Source organism: Cygnus olor, chromosome 3 (genome assembly GCF_009769625.2).
Source record: "Cygnus olor isolate bCygOlo1 chromosome 3, bCygOlo1.pri.v2, whole genome shotgun sequence".
In the NCBI taxonomy this organism is placed as follows: domain Eukaryota; kingdom Metazoa; phylum Chordata; class Aves; order Anseriformes; family Anatidae; genus Cygnus; species Cygnus olor.
The window spans coordinates 69,503,052-69,522,736 of NC_049171.1; the positions used below are offsets into that span (position 1 = coordinate 69,503,052).

The 19,685-nt window shown below is 42.8% G+C and overlaps 1 protein-coding gene across 15 annotated transcripts in view; it reads right to left on the reverse strand.

Annotated features, from left to right (window-relative positions):
• Positions 1-19,685, reverse strand: part of LOC121067872 (SAM and SH3 domain-containing protein 1-like) — a 553,101-nt gene that overhangs the window by 49,651 nt on the left and 483,765 nt on the right. For all 15 annotated transcript variants that reach the window (XM_040552757.1, XM_040552756.1, XM_040552761.1 and 12 more), the window contains exons 3-5: positions 12,668-12,718; positions 12,497-12,546; positions 1,127-1,167 (exon numbers count right to left, since the gene is read on the reverse strand). In XM_040552757.1, the coding sequence (XP_040408691.1) occupies positions 1,127-1,167; positions 12,497-12,546; positions 12,668-12,718 (142 nt within the window). The remainder of the gene's footprint in view (positions 1-1,126; positions 1,168-12,496; positions 12,547-12,667; positions 12,719-19,685) is intronic.

Genomic DNA, 19,685 nt, shown 5'->3' on the forward strand with positions numbered 1-19,685 from the left:
GCAGCAAAAGCTACAAGTCAGATAAGGAATTCTCTAATATATGTGTGCATATCTATATAGAAAATAAACACGTTGTGTATATAAATACACACATACGTTCTGCTACTTGGCATGAGAAATTTCAGGAGACCTTCAGCTACATCTGACTCTTGCTCACTGTATGCCTTGATTGTGCAAGGCTGGGACTACATGTCCATTAACATCAGATCTGCATATTGCTTGATGACCCAGAAGTAAATTATTTATTCTAGAAAAGTAACAGGATCTGGATCAAAAAAAGGCATATAATTGTGCTCTGTTGAATTAACCAGGACACATGCTACCAAGTTTATGCCATCTGCAAGAGAACATACTGTGCCTGATCTGGCAGAAATGCTACTGATTTGGATCTACTTCATCCCTCTGTTTTTCAAAAATTCAAGTGAATGCAGTTTGTTCTGTGCCGCTGAGTTTCAGCACGTGACTATGGTATTTTGGATCTTGCCTTAGAAGCCCCAGAGTTGGGCTTATTGACTCTTTGAAAAACGGCTTAATTTTGCACTGTGTGGAAATGATCCTAGAAAAAATTTTAAAAAGAAACAACCCCTCTGCTCTAATTTTTCTTCAACTCTCCAGTGAATAAAATAACACTAAAAAAAACCAACACCCTATCCAGAATTTTACCAATTTCACTAATGAGTTTGGATACCAATTTGAACTAATTATGGTAAGTTAAAAAAAAAAGTGAAAGACAACAGAAAACAAATACATATTTAAGAATGCAAAATATTTCAGAAACAAAAGACGAGCCTCTGGCACGACATGCACAAACACAGTTATTCACTGGTGGTGGTAACTTTCAGAATACAAATGGATAGGCTAGCAGTGATCAAACATTAAGGAATTTGAAATTCAATATAACAAGTCAAAAGCTGTGCATTTATCACATGGCAATGCTGGCTGAGCTGCCTCTGAGATCACCGAGACCCCCGGCATCTCACGTTTAAAGCTCCCTCCCCACGCACAGAAATGCTGCTGACTTCTGCTAGCATTCTGTTTACTCAGCTCTTCACATCCTAGCACAAGCAAAACTGAAAACCTGTTTAAGAATTCAATAGAAGTATCAAATAAAATGAAATATACTGACCTACAGAGCCTTCTTCTGAACTTGATTTATGAATGGAGAGCCTAGAACACAAAAGAGAAATGGACTTATTGATGCAGACTTCTCGCATTTCATGGGAGCTGTCTGATTACAGTAAATTATAGTTTCCAAACAATACATCATGAGCCGTTTCTCTTCCTCTTTCTTCCAAATGCAGCATGTTGGAAACAAAACCTGAACCCACTGGTCTGACCACAGTAACTGAGTTTCCCTCTGCAAGCTCTGAAAAACGCCTTTGACCAGCACAGAAAAACATAACTGACAGAAGCCTATGGTTAAGCCAAAAGTGTCTCGGAATCCCTCAGAAAAAGACTTTTTCACATACTTCCCTCCCTTTCATTTCATTGGCTGCTTTAGAAACTGTAGCACTGGGATGCTGTATTTGTTTAGGTTTTAACAGTTGTGGGTCTTTTTGTTTTTCATCTGGAAATGCCTTATAAATATGCATTCATTAAACTTTCAGAAAGCCACCACGAGGAAGACAGGAGTAGAGATTTAAAGACAAGCTGAAAAAAACTTGTCCAGACCCTATGAAGTGGGACCACGGATGACCGGCGACTACAGCTGCTTCCTCCTTTTTCCTTTCTGTGTGCTTTCCCACCAGTTTATGCTCCCTTACTAAAAAGCTAGTTAGAGAGACTTATTTTAACCGAACATGGACTTTACAAACAACCCACTAATATAGTACATAAGTCTTTTGTTCTCGGTCTTTATGTTCATTGAACCAGTTTTCCATAATGGATTCCAACTCAGTGCCAACGTTCATTGTGGGACCTCTGATGAGACAATATTACCCTCCCACCCCCAGCCCCCCTTCATTGCCTTTTTTTCTCTCTGTGTAAATGGAGCTAATAGAAATTACCAAATCTTGTGATATTCTTTGAAGCTTTCCTACAGGAATCTCTAACCAGGCTGAGCCAAGCCAGTGAAATTACTCTTGCCAGCTTCAATGGCTTTGCTTGAGGCTCCAAGTGCAAAGCATTACTGCAGTATTTTTGGCTGAGAGCTCTGCCCTGTTACATGACAATGCCCTATTGTGCCGTGCCTGTGCTGTATCCATGCAAAATGGAAACACATACATCCCAGCATACCAAGAAGAATTCAAGCCAAATCATTCTGTGAACGAGGCCATGGAATACATACATGTCATATTCTAGTTGCTGTCTATAGTGTTTACACGGGTTCCTTGCGTTTTCTTGGACTCCCAGAAGAGGGCAATGAAGAGTTTTTGATAAATTCAGTAAACCTCTTGAAGGCAAATTTTAGTTTAAACCAGTTCAGAGTTTAAAAGATGTAAGCAATTACTGGCCAACGTTTAGTAAGCATGAAAAACACACTCATCAATTTGCAAAGACATCATTAGAGGGGAAATGAGACAGTATGAAGTTTCAGTTTGATTTAGAAATTCATCTAGGCAAAGAGGGTTTGGCATAGCAAAGCTCTGAAATCTGACCTCTTTCAACCTCAGACTGATTAAAAAGTTAATCCAGCACAGACTGCAAACCAACTGAAGTAGCTAAACTTCAGATTTGGAGTGCATCAGGTGGAGGGAGACATTTAGTGTTTTCCTTGCTGATAAAGTTTACCTTTGAAGGGAAAAAGTTAATGATATAGGTGTATGCCACCAACCGCTTGGTATTTAAGAAGTCAGAATAAGAAATGCAGAAGAAAAATAACCCTCTATACTTTCTGGGTAAAATAACCAGAAAATCCAGTGCCAAAAACACCAGACTTTCCACATCCAGACATTTAAAGTAAAGATGTCAGTGAGTATTTTTTTAAATAAAGGAAAAACAGATTAAAAGTATGTGGACTTTTATACAGAGACAACAAAGTAAAAAGAAAGCCAACTCCTGTTGGAAGTGACAGAACTAAACCAGTAAATATTTTGTACCTGAGCACTGACCTCACCCATCAAGTGAACAGTTACTTTATCTTAAATTAATTCACTATTCACAAAATGAACCAAATCACCATCCTTGGAGAGTGAAATCTCTTAATTATCAGAACTTTGCCTCACTAGTGAAATCAGCCTCAAAGCAGAGGCTATCTCTTGCGCTCTTCAGCCTCCAAATCCATTTGAATTCTTTTCTTCTCTTCCACAGTTGCCAACAATGATGCTAGTAAGCAGCAGGTGTAGTGGCAATGTTTGTGATGTGGACATCTGTTCCCTGGGAATTAGCCTGAGGCCACCAACTCATTCCATGCTGGTTTCCAAAGAAGGGGAAGAGCAACAGGAGCATACTTGTGATGCTCCTGAGCCAGAGAGGGTGAGGAGATGAGTAGGATCCACAGCAAGCAGACTGCCTTCTCCTTTATATCTGATTTAATAAGTATACTGAGTTTCATCAGAGGATGCAAATTCCAGTTATCATTTCATGCATTCCCTGAAGAAGAAATCTTCCATGTCTGGGCTGACCTTGAAAATGCTAACAGCTGGTCTTAAAGGATGGAAATGCCAACAAAGCCTACCACGCAGAGCCTGACAAAGCATTTGCTTCTTAGTTCTGTCAGACAACTCTGACACTTAAAAATGCTCAGTGAAATCAATCAAGTGCTTTACTTCCTAGCATAGTACCTCCGAGTTGCTTTACGTCTGATTTGCCAATTACACTCCCTTACCCTGTTAAATCTGCAGCTCCTCTGTGAACGTGCGCTGAAAGTGATTTGTGTTCTTCCATTCATAGACTGATAACTTGTACTGAAAGTTAATGATGCAGTGACACTTGGCAGAAGTCTCAGCACTGCGTGCCTGAAAGGGAGCCAAATGCCATTACTCCACCACGGAGGCCTTCATTTTTGTTGTGGTCTGATGTACAACTTCATTAGCAAGCTTTCAGATGAAATGTACTATGTCACAGCATATAGCAGGAGAAATATAGGGGTATATGTTCAGACAGAAAGGAAGACAAAAGATTCATGGCCAGAGGGAAGGAGTACTTTTGTATCTGCCCCAAATCTCTGGGAGTGAGCTTCAGAATGGATCAAAACTTAAATCCATTAATCTCACAAATTACAAACGATCTTCTAGGCCTTTACTTAGGGCCTCTCAGAGCCATGCTGCCATAACAAACAAACAACAACAAAAAAGCAGCACTATAGAGTATCTAAAAATCGAGCTACTACTTCGGGGAATAACAAGATATTACTTCATTCCTGCCTCAGAGAGATGACGGCTTTCAGTGGAGCTGAGTAAATTACACCAGAACACTCGGTGATCAGTGACACAAAATCTGGTAGCTAGGAACTAGATGATCAAAAAGACTGACTTAACAGAAATGGTTTAACATTCAATGCCAAAGTGTGCTAGTACACAAACAAGACTGACACAAAAGACAGTATTTCAAATGCTGGAGGTTTGCAGATGACAGAGTACTTGGAGATACCTGCTGAAGAAAATGACAGGAAAAAGAAAAAAAAAACACGCAGTAACAATTTAATCCTAAAAGGCAGAAAGAAGGATGGGACATTCCAATGGCAGTATGGAGAATGAATATATATGGGAATAGCCTCTATGACTGAAGTTACTCATGTTCAAGAAAAATGAATTCCAACCAGAAGAGGTAAAGAGAAAAGCTGTAAGGATCAGGGAACTGAACACTTCATCTTAACAGAGAAGGCTAGAAAAGCTTTGCCTCTTCAGCTTGCCAAATTGAAAGCTGAAAGGAGATTAATTTACTGCCTATTAATAAAAAAGGCACAGGAACAAGCAGACATAAGGTGGTAAGAAACAGGGAGTTACCATTTCCTAACTATTTGGACAAACTTAGACCAGTAGGTAGAGAATGGGAGGGCAGCTTTAAAAACTGCTTCTGAGAGGATGCCTGAAAGATGTGGACCAGACCAGACATCTGATGAGGACGAGCTGGACATGAGGACTGCCTCTGGAGGGCACTTCTAGTTCTTTTTGCAGACTGTGGGTTCATCGCTTTTGTATGAACAAGAGCAAAGCCAGGCAAGCACAATGGTCTTTGAATCCATCTGTCCATAAAAGCGCTGCAGCTGGGATGACCTCGATGTACCAAAGCAACCTCTCCCTTTATAAATTATCTCTGAAATCCTGGAGGTGGGCTCTAAAAACTGGAATACAAGGAAGAATTGATGCACAAATTTGCTTCACAAGCCCATTGCAACTGAATCTGGTCACAAAGAGGCTTTTAACTTGGCTGTGTTCAGCTTCCCTTGTTAACTCTGGGCTGGTTCTGACCCAGAGAGAGAAACGCCATGGCTTGTCTTGCACAGGGAGCGGCCGATTTCTCAAGACACACGTTCACACGTGCCTCGAGATGTGGTGTGCTGGTACACCACAGAATGGGAAAAAGAAACCAGTGACACCATGTGCTGCTTTTATGAATGCACCCGAGCATTTTTGAAAGCTCATCATTCCTGAAGCAGAACTAACACGGGGACTGAGAATGACAGGAAGGCTGATGGGTTTCTGTTCTACCACTAAGTATGTTCGATGCAGATGTGCTTTAACACACGGCTACATCTCGTTTATGGCACATAAAATCCACAGGTGCACAGCACCATCTGTTAATGAAACCACTACTGCTATGATCTTCAATAAGCTGATACTGGCCCTCTCCTTTTTCCCGATGACTATTTATAGACCATTGAGGAAAATGCTTTTCATGGGATTTTCAGTCTACAGATATTATTCATATTCATAGCAGCAGACAAACTGATGTAAAAGCCCACGCTGGCTTCCGCCGCCAAGCCATTTGGTTATCCGTGTGCATTAGAAATGGCCCAGTCACATAATTAGTATCAAAAACTGACAGACTTGTAACTGCTCCTGACTGAACACAAGGTAATTTATCTAACCAGAGCTGGCACAGCGAAGAAAATGGGCCTTTGGTATTTTTATCAAATTTGCATGAACCTGAAGAGAAAGCAGGCCTGCAAGATTCTGACCTTGCTGGCACCAGTGTGAGAAAGAGATGGAAAGCAAAGACGTTTCATTCAATTATCTTCTCATTAGGTTTCCATAGTAATGGCTCTTTACGCAGGTCAAAACTTTCTCGGTGGAAACAAACACGGGGCTGCCCGCAGGCGGGCGCGTGTGCGTGTCCCCCGCCATGACCACGGCAGAGCCACCGGGCTGCCCGCAGGCACTCGACATGGAGGCCGGCGGCGGGGCTGCGTCACACATCGCCCGAGCGGCCTAGCGGGCTTAGGCAGGGGCAGATCGCTGTCAGACGAAAGCTCCTCCACGGCCAAGCATGAGGCAGCGGAGGTGACGCACTGCGTGCACTGCTCGCAGTTTGGCTTCCTCGTGAAAGGCGGCCTTCACGCTGCCCAGCACCCAACTGCCAGGACGGAAAGCTCCTGCCAGCGGCTCGGAGGAGCACTGGTTCCCCTCCTCACGTGTCCCAGGCGGCGCTTGGCTGGCCTCTTGCTCCCATTGTGAGGGTTATTGTGGGAGTTTCCTGCCCTACTTCTCTCGAGGAGGCTGTTTAAAAGCAGCATGAATAATTTGGCTTTGACTAAATCGGGCCTCAAACAAGTGACAACGGGGCCGTACACATTCACTGCTTCTTTTTGATTCCTGCAAGCACAGGGTATAAAGAAACGGGTCTTAAATGAGGACATCTTGAGTATGGCAAGCTTTTACTTCTTCCTTTTTTTCCTTCCAATGCTCCTTTCCATTTTTAACCGACCCAAAAGGAACAATTTATTCCGTCAGTAATTAAGTGCAGCCTTTGGCATCCTCACTTTAGGGTTTTGTTTGTTTTCTGCTTTGTTCTCCTCAGTTTCTGCCCTCTCCTTGCCTCACGTCCTCTGGCAGAGGACTCCTGTTTCTTTGCAGAAGAGCTTTCAAATATCTGCCAAAGTTAATTTGGGCATCCTGTCAAGTTGCCAGAATCAAATATGACAGAATTTAAGCCCCCCCATCCATGACCTGGAGTGATGATTTAATAACCTCCTGCTTTCAGAGCTTGACCTGTAGTTTGGATGCGGTAGGGGAAGAGGATTAGGAAATCTAGCGTTAAAAACTACTGGCAAAGGCCAGTAGATTAGTGTACCAAAGGGGGCAGAATTTAGGCTTGCATGAACTCTGCTGTAAAATGAAAGCTGTTTTTAAAGACTGCTGTTTTCAGTAGAAAACACTGCTGAACATGGGGACACCAAACTGCAGGCATTCTCCCAGCCTTAGGCTGATGCGGAGTTCAGGCTTATTCCGCAGGAGTGTGACCGGCGTTACTACAGCACATCCACTGCAGAAAATCCTTAAGAACAGATTCAGTCAATAGTTTCTCCTACAGGGCTGACAACATGCAGATAACCACTTCTGTTCTGGCTTCACTGGCTGGCTGCTAACAGCCTCAGAGAAAACCCCAACTACTGAGCAGCCTGCAACTCCTCCTCTGACATCCACAACAAGCAACCAAGGAGTCGGCCAAACTGCATGCACTCACTCAACGTGGGAGAAGCTCGGTTTAAGACGTGCACCCTGCACACGTGGAGCACACGACAAAGATACTCACTCTGGAGAGCAGCTGAAGCCTGGAGCTGAGCACACAGCTGCCAGAGGCACAACAGCTCCCCTGTGCTGGAATGCAAAGCCCCCGAGCAATGCTGCCCCATACGCATGAGCTGCTTGCCAGCATCTTCTGCTTCGTGAGGCTGTTTCTGCTCAGCTCCCTGCTCTGGCAGAGTCTGGGATTTTGGTATTCAGGATCATTGGGTAGAGAACGTTTAAAATGTACTGAGCTGCAGGCTGAGAAGTATAGCTGGACAAATCATGGCACTTGATATGAAGTATGACCATTTACTTGGTCAGCAGTGTTCTTGAGTGGTACAGATCTAGAAAGAGCCGGTGACTCATGCAGAAGTTGGCAATTCATAACATTCACTGGCATGCAAAGGTGGCAAGATGCCTGTGAAATGCCACAAGCATTACCCCATGCATTATTTTGTGTCCTTCCTTTCTCTAGTAGCTGCAAATAAAAAAGAATCAGTACACAGGGGTGACTGTACCTCATCCTGCCTGTATGTAGTGCTCTTGGGTCTCTCACCCACTCTTCTCACTTTCCGGGCAGTTCTCTGATGCACCACGTTTGAAATTTGCCCAGAGGCTGCTGGAGTGAGCAGTGAGAGCAAGCAGATCTATTTCCCAAGAAGGAAAATACACAACTTCCCCTCTGCAACATCCCCAGTTCTTCTGAAAACAGGATGAGAGTCAGGATGCAGAAGCCTGAGTTCAGGGGACTGGGTTTAACCTGGATTTCCTGGCAAACATGCAGAGCTCATCAGTTTGTCATGTAGGCCTGAATACTCAAAAATGGGAACAGGCTAAAAGTTGGATTACATTGTTTTAAATGCTCTGTTTACAATTATGAGAAAACCCTGCTCGGTCCCCTGCCTGGGTAAACATCCTTGGGGTGTTGCCATCACTTTGAAATAATAGGGATTGTATATACAAACATCCCCAGATCAACATGCTATGGGGACAAAGAAGGAATAGTAACTACTAAGAACACACTTATTGCCTATTCGCTACAGTGATTATTCTTCTAGCAAATCAGAAGTCAGTGTGTCTAATAGGAGCACTTGCAGTTCTGGGGAGACTTCTGTTTAAAATGAAACGTCATGGATAGAGAGAGATGCTGCTGCCACTTTGCTGGAGGCAGACTGAGAATCTGTGAAGTTACACCAGCACCACATCTGATGCTATGACTGCAGTTTAAAAGAAGGAAATTTTGGAAAGGGCAAAGGGAAATGAAATTAATTATTAAGAGAAAAAAACAACTATAAACACCTCATTCCATGCCTTGCATTATTTGCTGAATATTATATGACTAGGAAGCCTGCCCAACTGCTTCATTTACAGAAGTAACTCTAGCACGGCCAAAAACTCAAAGCAATTGTGAGCTGAAGCTTGAACAAACATTACTTTCTTTTCTGCTCTTTATTGATAGCTTTCCAGGCCACATCAGTACCCTTGGCGTTACCCTTCACACTCCTTCACATGAATCTCACAGGCCTTTGCTACAGTGAAGATTTTTCTCTCCTTGTCAGAATCAATCAAACAAAAAGCATCTTTGGTAGGGCATTTATAATGCATAGAGCAGGTCCATATGTGCAGTCTTTATTTGTAGTTTCGTCAATTAACAGGAACAGCGTTGCCAGCAACAGAGGAAGGTGGCATTGCCCCAAATGCCTTTCGGAGGGACAACCACTTGAAGTGACAAGCATGCTGTCTCCAGGCTCGTTTAACCCCTTTTTGCCTCCCTCCAGGCACTACGGCTGTTCTTCTGTGTTACAGTAAATCACCCACTAGACAGAGACTTGCTCGGCAACTTGCTGGACTGAGGGGACCAACTAATTTCATGCTGGCTTTGAACAGATGGTAATAATAATGACCTGGGCAGTACGGTTAGTAAGACTCAAGGCAAGACTGAACATACACTGCCTGTCCACATAAACGGGATTTTTTGCTACCACAGGGCATCAAGGCTAATCTGTTTTCACTGCGGTGCACAGTGGAGCCTGTCAGACTTTCTCTTCAATCGGGCACCACAGAAAAGGAAAACCATACCAAAGGTTAAAACAAACACAGTTTCTTCCAGACTCTCTCAAAGCCTCTTTCTGTCTGGAATCTCTCAACTGTCAAATTAAACAACCATCCAGGTGTGTTATTTTAGAGCTTTAGATCCTGCTAGGGTTAAGCTGCAGGGTGTGCAAAGAGCAGCTCTGGGTGAGGGAGCTACCGGTGACTCCTGCAATACACCGGGCCACTCGCTCTCGCCTCCTCATCCTAACAGGAGTTTTTCTCTTTTTTTTTCACTTTCTGAAGCAACCCGCTCATGACACCATACGAACAACTCTTCTTAGCTTACCCTAGAAAAAAGTTTGTATTTTCAATACATTGACATGTAATTTTTTGTCGGCCAAGCCTTTACTTGGGCTTTGGAAGAGTATGCACAACAACAGATTTTTCAGCTCCGAAAAGTCTGGATGGGCATTTTGGGACAAATCTTTCTAATTCAGACCTCCAAATCTGTTTCTGAATATAAGAAACCAATGCACATATACATCCAGTTTCATGTTTGACAAAACGGAGTCTTCTAACAACAAAAGAAGCTTTGTAAAAGGTTCGCCCCAGATCTATCACACAACAGCGGTGGCCGCAGAAGCACTGTCCCCAAAAGGACAAACTTCCTGTCTCTTGTAGCATGCCCATGCAGCAAAATTCAGCTGAAAGCCATAAATTAGACAACGCACACAAAAAGGCTCTAGTTCTGACACATCCTCCCCCCAAAACATCAAACTCAGCATCTTAGTAACAAGTACAGATGGACTTAAAATAGTCATTTTTCAGCAGATCAATTTTATAACCTTTCCCTCCCTGGAAGAGGGCTGAACTGACACGGGAATGCCTCTAAGCTAGAGAACTGAAACTAGCATTGATGGGGCGGGCTGCCACTAATAGGCACAGGCCTGTATCGTTTCTGCTTTGATTATTTTCTATGGCATCGAGTAGATACTTGTTATTTTCAACACTCTGCCCAGTTAGCATCCATTACGTTGGCTTGTTTTCTAAAGTGCGAAGTTTTGATCTGACCTCCCCTGTGGCAGTTTCACATATCTGATTGGGTTAACCACATGCATCTCTCAGTTGACAGAAAAATCCTCAAAAAGGACACCTGCATTCTTGATAGGTCTACAAAAATCATAGGTCTCTTCCACCACAACTAAGATAATGAAGTTAATTTCCTTTCAGTGAAGTAAATGGGTACTCTTGGAATATAGTCATTCAGAAGATGTTTCTGTAGATACTGTCTCCTTACTCAGTTATTTGTGGTACAATACCTACACAGAGACACATTTTAGGAAGCTGGCTAGAACTTGTAAGAGGAGTTTATTCCCAGTTGTGTGCTGTCCTTCTGTGAGATTTTATCTCATCTGAGGTGGGATAATGATGTTGTTTACCCATGGGGAAAGCGCTTTGAGACTGAGAGAGAAGTATTATGATTATAGGATAACCTTGGAGGCTTACTTCCCAGACTACAGTACTCACCACGTTCCCATCCACTTGGCATTTTTGGTTTCATTACAATGCTACGCAGGGAAATATCCTTGAAAAGAACTTCTCCATGTTTCAATATCTGAAGCACCATTTTTAAATCTTAAGCTTGTAGGCTTTCTCTCTTAACAGCACATCAAATGGGGGCAGTGATGGTACCAAGGTAAAATTCACTCATTTTCAAAACAGCCTAAGATGGATAAGGTATCTACCTCAAGCAAGCCATCCACTGCTTTCTCTGTGAGTGACGAAGAGAGACAAGGCACCTCTAAAACATAATTCATCACTTTCCAAGATCTTCAGCATGAATCAGCTTTTAGACATTTTTGCAGGAAGCTCCTAAAGAGCTGTTCCATACCAAACACCTGACTCCCATACGGCCAACACTCAGTGAGGCAAGTCCCATGCACCACATCTACTGCAGCTCTCTCTAGAACTGACGCTGGTTCTCCTGAATGAGCAAGAGCAAGGGCAGCAATTTTATAAAACCTTCCTGTTATGGTCCAGTGGTGAATCATGACTCCGCTAGAAGCTATTCAAATGCGAGACTGTAAAACTTTACTAAATAAAGCACCTCACATTCAGATCTGGACTCCGTGCACTGCCTCTGAACTAGTCCAGCTGGCACAACCCTACGACATGCAGGCAATTGGAAATACAGTGTCAGTTGTCTTCATGCACTAGTGCACGTTACCCTTAGCAGTAGGGAACCGAGATCTTGGGATCAAAGGAAGGAGGTGCAGAAAACAAGCACGCATTGCAGCAGGAGGTGACAGTAAACAGAAACCCTCTCAGTCCACACAGAGAGCTTTTTATTAAGGACTGCTAAAATTAAAGTTCCTTTTAACTTGGTTTTTAAATACTTCACTCCCTTGGCACCTTCTTCAAAAGCACAGTTACAAACCCAGGAGTGCACAGGAAAAGGAAAGTGGTTTAAGTTTGTAGCTCTCCCTTCCTCTAGTCTATCTTTTTTGGCTGCATTTAGGTCTAGCCCCAGAAAGTTATTTTTAAACAGGTTTAATTTGCAGAGAATGTGCAATCAGTGATGTTTCTCAGAAATGACTACCAGTTTTATCAGTGTATGCATGTCCCAAGTGCACACAGAAGGGAGAAAAGATAAGTCTCCCTTGATTTTAAAAAAATAATAATAAAATGCCAAAAGAGGAGAGAAAGAGCAGGTTCCAAAATGGGAACCAAACATAATAGAGGCTGGATCTTAAATCTTGAAGTACCAATGCAATTTTAAATTAATTTACCACAAGGAAAAAGAAAACACCAAATTTCCCCTCTCCTTTCTTGCCTCCTGTGCCCTCACTTACTTTCTTTCAGTGTCTGGTGTTGACGCAGTGCTGCTGAGACCCAGTGACTCCTGCAAGAGAAGACACACAGCAGTGAGAGCAGACATGAGAGCAGCCTTTGCCCAGTTTATGCAGAATATCAAATTAAAAAACAAACAAACAAAAATAGATGACCAAAAGCAAAGTGTTTACCTCAATTTGGGATCTCAGCTGTAGAGATGTGGGGCTGGCATCAGGTTTTTCCTAAAACAGAACAGATGCCAGGTTAATAAAATGTCCAAACACCAGGAAGAAGAAACTGGAAGTGGAGAAAAAGTAAGAAACAGGATAACAGAACCTTGGGCTACCTCAAAACCTGCTGAATGGGAAACATTAACCTCTCCAGGAGGAACCACTCTCTGGATACATTCTGAAATACTCCAGCAAAAGGTAATTCCATTCCTTATCACTGGAGGTTACATAAAAACGTAAGATTGCCACACAGAAGGGATTCAAAACTTAACAGGAGGAACAAGTTGTTTTCTCTAAATGGTCAATGCTTAAAAGATGCTCATGGAAAAGGCCTGTTACTCTTTTCCGTATTTCAGAATTCCCTCCCTTATGTATTTATTAGTGATTTCTTGTTAAGCCGCTTGGTGTCTCTAGGCTCTGTACAGGGTTCTAAAAAGGTTAAAGTCCCTGACAAACATCGGGGACAGACTGAAAGCTCAGGATCTGTTTCTGTTAACAGACTGCATGAGCCTAAACGTACTTGGCTAGAGCAGACTGTGACTACATACACATCATGAACCATTCCCCAGCCTTCTAACCATTGGCACCTGTGATACAAGATTTACAAAAAACATAATTTACAAATGCTTAGCTACAACAAAAATATTGCTGTTTTGAAACTTTAAGTTATCATTTATAAAGAATAATAGATAGTAACTAAGTATGAAAGTAGTATTTTTCACTAAATATTGTCTATTCTAAGCCAGACAGAAAATGCCAAGTCAGTTCACTGCTAGATACAATAACCATTTTCCATAGCCCAGTGTTCAGGGCGTTGCTCAGTGACAGTGCATAAGAGCCAGGAACAATGCCTACAACTTTTGGGTCCCAATTATCATACTAACAATGTGGCGAGAAAAAACATTCACAGGCTTTAGTTTCTCAAATGAATAAAATAAAAAATGAGTTTCAGAAATTAGGCAGTTGAGGTTTGGGGTTATGCATCACAAAACATCCTCTGGTGAAAATACCACTATCAACAAGAATTTTCTTCATGCAAGTATCTGTATTTCCACTACAGCTGTGGATTAAGAAGATGCAAATACACAAAAGATGCAAAAATTACACTATACCATCACACAACTTATTAGTTAAATTCAAGTAGAATTTCTGACCATTTATTTTAAAGAGTAATATGCAGGAAAAACTCAGCATTGAAAGAGCATTTTCTTTTAACGGGCTGAAAATACCAGGAGGATTCTGCTCTGTTTCAGCAAAGTCTGTTTTTCACACAGAGATGTGCCAACAGGATGGACTTCAAAGCACTTTCCCCCAAATATCTGGGATATAATCAGCTACTCCAGGACCCAGTCACTGAGGCTCCCTTCATAGTCAATAGAGAGGCAGCAACTCCTACAGAATAACTCGCCTGGCTGTCTCCCGATGCCTCAAGTTAGACGAGGTGAGTCCCACTCATGGTATCTAATTTAAGACTGTTAGCCAGCTACCTGAAAGGCACCTAGCATTAACAATGAGTCTGGCTGAAGTCAGTGGGAAAATTCCAACTGGAATGATGGAACAAATTACAGTTATTTGTCAGGACCGAGAGCTGCAATTCACTGCTTGATCTGCATGTGAAACAGTGGGGGAGCCTGCTTATGGCCAGCTATTCTCAACCAGCTCTACCCCTAGAGAAGTCAGTACTGCAACCAAAGGGCCAGCATAGCTGAGTAAGCAACCACAGTCGTCCACACGCTCAAAAAAAAAAAAAGACATTTATTTCTCAATCCTGGAGGTCTTTCTGTTCATGCATTCCTCAGCCTACACATAAACCTCTTATCTCTGTGAAATTGTACTTCCTATGCCCTTTGTTTACCAAAAGGGTGACAAAATGTTCTTAGCATTTAATACAAAACGGAAAAGTAGACACAATTTTCTGGAAATGCAGCCTTTTAACGCTGAACAGGAAATCGCCGCTAAGTGCCATGAAGTGGTGTGGGATCAGCGCTCCCAGAAAGTTTGCAAGGGCAGAGGAGCCCAGCCTGCTGACGGCCCTGGCAGCCCGAAGGACACAGAGTGGCTCATTGCCACGTGCTTGGTATTGAGCATTCAAGGCTGACATGGGGTCATTGCTCAACTCGCGAGTTTTGCCTAAACATGCGCAGTCTGGGTATCTGCTTTTGCTGATCCTACAGCACAGAAAGGGAACTGAAGTCCTTGAGTGGAAGTCAGCACCACAAGGGGACCGCATCCACTCTCTGGCAGCCCCAGCAGGGCTCCTTCTGCAGTCAAGCAGAAGCTGGACCGAGCCCAGGGAAATTCCACAGATGCTCACAGATCAGGGAAGTGAAATTAGCCATTTGGCACCAGGCATCCCTCTCTTTGTCCTTTGGCTCTGTCAAAATGGAATCCAAGAAAATTGTTTGTCCAGGGAGGACCGCGGGCACACCGCTGCAGCCCTCCTCGCCCACTGGCCCACCCTGGCCTCGCAGCCCACAAGGAGGAAGGGAGCAGAAGCCCCGTGCCCCAGACATGTCTCATTCACGGGCACCTCATTTGTCCACTGACTGGCAGACGGCTAAGAAATGGAGCATTTGACAAGCTATCACGTCTTAAAGTTTCATGTAGTCAGGAAGGAGAATCCACTGTGCATCCAACATGCCTTTAGATCTCAACTTCTCAGCAGTAAATATTCCACTTTCTGATGATTTATCTGTTGCCTTAAAAAGCTGCCTGCTGCATTTTTTTTTAATACTGCAGTTTTCGTAAATTATCATTTACAAGATGCTATCTGGATTCCCAAGGCCTTATAAAAGTCTTTTGCTTGAGCAGTTGCTCGTGAATTTGTAGCCTGAGATTGCAATTAGATGGAAAGTTACCATTTTCAGCCTAAAATGAAAACTATTCAGATGAATAGCCAGCTGCATCCTGTGTAACAAAATCCTAAAAAAAGCTGACTGTATTTGCTTTCTTTTTTTCTCACTGTCAAGCCCACCCTGTTTGAACAGGAGCAGTTTTATATGATCAGGATGACTGGAGGACAGAAGCAAGGACAACTCTCCTCTTCCTCCTCTAAAACTTTGCAGTGCTGGAATGCAAAACACCCGACAGTCCTGTATTACTGCGATTATAATACCTACCCCCATTCTACTTCCAACAGAATGATGTTTTTGCTATTACTATTTAGACAAGAAACCAAAGGAAAACACTTAGGAAAATATTACTAAATGACTGAACTTCTGACACAGGTTTTTATCACAGATCACAGAAATTTTATCAACCTGGACTAATTCTATTTATTTAGGTTAAAATCCGTTAAACCTTATGTCACAAATCCACAGGTCGTGTTGACTTTAATACATCAAGATCAAAGCCTTTTTTCTATCAAGGACTAACTCTAGAAGGTTGAGAAAGCCTTATATTGTTGGCATGCTATGTAGCACGCTACATCTTTTAAAAAAATATTTCTAAAGATTGGTTTCATGAAAGTACATCTTTCACCATTCTGAAGTGAATCTTAAAAATGAAATATGGGAGAGCTTGGGTTTATAGAAGACGCCGCTGCAGTAACAGCCACCGCTAGCCTGCATTTCCAGCGCTCTGGTCTAGACGAAGCAGGCATCAGGGCGATCGGCATTTTCTGTCCTTGCAGCCTGCTGCCCCAGACAACTGCCCGCCACGTGGATCCACGAAGCTCCTCTGCTGCGTACCAGACATTCATGCCACTTGCACACTAAGCAAGTGTTTGTGCAGGAAATCTACTGATCTGAGAAAGTACCTGCAGACTCCTTAAACTATGTGATCAATCCAGCATTTTCCGAAAGCGTCTGATTTACTTGAGTGATTTCTGGATTTAAGGGGTCCTTTCTGAAAGACTCACTGCACACAGACACTATCGATGTATATTGCACATGTCCCTTACACTGTATAATTCACAGCACCTGCGATTTGAAGATTCTAGGCAAATGGAGATATTCAGAAATTGTATCCATCCCCCAGGAAATCCCATAAGAGGGAAGGCCCATAAGAAGGAAGGCATATGGTAGCTTAACAGCGGTTTGTCCAGCTCCCCTCTAGGTCCAAGGTTATCACCATACTGAACCTCAAATACCGATTTTAGGGCCAGAGGAAGCTGATAAAAATTAGTAATTCTAGCAGACAAGGGAAGGTGAGTGGGCACAGCTGTGCCCAGGTCTTGCCCCTGGCTGCGCTGTGGACGCTGCCGAAAGTGGCCACCGAGCTGAAGGGGTAAGGCTCAGGTGGTCTGGTGCACGAGAAGTGTGTCAGTGATTTTTTTTTCTCCCAAATCTCTCATATTGAAAGAAAAGGCGATTTGTGAGCTTAATGACCAGGAGTTGTGGTTTATGCTTCAAGCCTTAAGTTGATCGCCTCAGGGCCCAAGAAAGAAGCTTCCTTTACAGGTAGCTTTCCTGTTTACTTTGTTCACTGTGTGATTTATCAAGTCATTAGGTTGCAATTTCTCTTCAAATTAAATAATTTCAAAATAATTAATTTAAAAAATCTTAAATAATTTCTAAATAATGTCATTTCTGTTTTATATGCTATCATCCTTGTAAACATGCTGAAAACAGTCTTACTGTCTTTTATGAATTAGGCCTGAGAAATGCATAGGGGAAGAAAGTATTAAAGCACAAAGCGTACAGGGAAGAGGCTTGAAACACATTTCCTGACTGTAACGACAGGCGCTGAATTCATGAGGGACTTTTCTTCCTGCTGTAACTTCAGTTCAGTTGTTCTGAGTGCAACACAAGAGATAAGGGAAATCTCTGCCTATCTGAAGGTATGACTGTTCTGCTACTGAAATACACGAGCGTGGTGGAGGAAAGCATCCAAATGGAAACCTGGGCACCCAGAGCAGGGCTTGTGCGTTCTACAAGAGGGCATTTGTGTATTTTAATTACCTCAGCATTACGCTTCATCTACGTTCGACACTACAACTTTGTCAGTTTAGGAAATTACATTTATTGAATGAATCCCTTACAATTAGAAATTCATGAACCTCTTCACAGCTTCTACCACAGGAGCTGTATGCATCTAAATTATAAATTTAAACATTCCTGTGCAGATCCCAAGACAGGATTAATCTCACTCTGCAGACAGCAACTGTGAAAAGTGAGACACGCACAAGTGCTGGGGAAATTTAGTGACATAACCAATGGAAAAGATGACTGAAGTGCTCATAAATTTTTAAATACTTTTAGGAAACCATTTCCACAGGTGTAAATAAAGCACCTACAGCAAAAGAACTTCTGCAAGAAAGTTCTGAAAGTCTCTTCCCCCAAACACCCTCCCTGTTTGCTCTGAAGGCGCACTGCCTGCTCCAGTCTTGCTCCTGGAATGATTAACCGCCACCGCCACCACATCTGACAGACAGCCAGAGCACCACAGGTCTCTAAGCATTCATTTTGCTCGGAAAGCAGTTGTTCTGCCTGGAGTCCTCCATCACACATCACATTTCAGGCTCTGCAGAGGTTCTGGAGAAGGTGCAGGCAAGCCTGTGTGCAGGGACCGTGCAGGTACACAGGTGCTTAATGGAAATTGCCTAGGAGGCACTAGCCACGCGTCACGGAGCAGAATATAGAAGTAAAAAGCCCTATCCCCGTGGCTACTGCCTCAGCAAGTATTTGAAGGGATTACCCGGCTCAGTGAGCTTCCAGGGGTACAGATCAGTAGAAGTCCCGTTTTGAGGCTCAGACTGCTGCCTCCGGTCCATCCTTCCACCGGAGCCATTTTGGTGGAGAGAGGAGAAGCTCGTTGCTAGACTGCTCCTACACATCAAGGCCAGAGGTGACACATGCTAAACGATAACATCCTGTAGCAGCAGCAAAATGCTGGACCGAGGAAATGAACTATGTGGGAGAAATGGTTAAAAAATGGGATTTCAACCAAGTAAATACTTCTACACGTGAAATAACAGTCCAAAAGTCTCAATGCCTCACAAACAACACAAATATAGGCCAAATCTTACCTTAACTACTGATGACTGTAGCTTCAGAAAAAACACGCCGCAACAGCACTCACGTGCCTGCTTTTAGCAGTAGGCATGAAAGAAAAACCATGCCTCTTGGCTTGATGCAGGTGCTGGACCTATCGAATGTAACACGTCACCGGGAGCAGTGCTTGACATTCTCCCCTCTACCAACAATAAAAGCACAAGTGGTTGTTTTTGTTTTTTTCCCCAAATGAAATACATTGCATTCAACACTAAGGTTGGAAGCCACAGGGGCTGAAAAACATTCTCCAGTGATTTTGAAAAACATAATTCATTAGTAATTACAAAGGAATGACAGCCTTTGTAAAGCTCTGTAACAATAAAAAGCTATGCAGAGCTAACTCATAAATCCATTCGTAACAAACAGAGTCTGAACCCAGTGAAATTACAGCGCAGACAGAAAAAAAAAAAACAGCAGCAAAAGGCTTCAGAGAAAGGAAGGTCAATACAAGAACACAGCTTTCTATGGTGGGAAAATCAGATACATTCTGATCAATTTTCCAAGCAAGCTGAAGCAAGCCCAAAGCTACGGTAGCTCTCTCTGTGCTAAAAATGTAATAATGTAAAGGCGTATATATGCAACCGGGGCACTGCGGGTCTTTGATTGATGTATTTTACACCCATTACCCAAATACTAAAACGGTAAAACTTCTACGCTGGTGTAACTGCATCTGCACTAGAGCTGTTGCTGGTATAAATAGGACCTGCCATTTTTGACTAAAAGTCCTGATGTCTGTCAGCATTAACAGCTAAACTTTTCTTGTTCAAGTATAGCCAAAAAATACTTATGTGAGGAGAAACAGTGATAGAAAACAACACAAAAGAGGTGGGGTTTCAGGAAGGACCTGAAGCTCGTGAGGGTGTTCATGGCACTGGGGAGAACTGTGATCTTTCAGGTGGATGAAAAAATAGCCAAACACATCAGGAATGTTTAAACACGAAGTGAGAGGGTAAGCAAGCAAGCACACACACACAGCTTTGTTACAG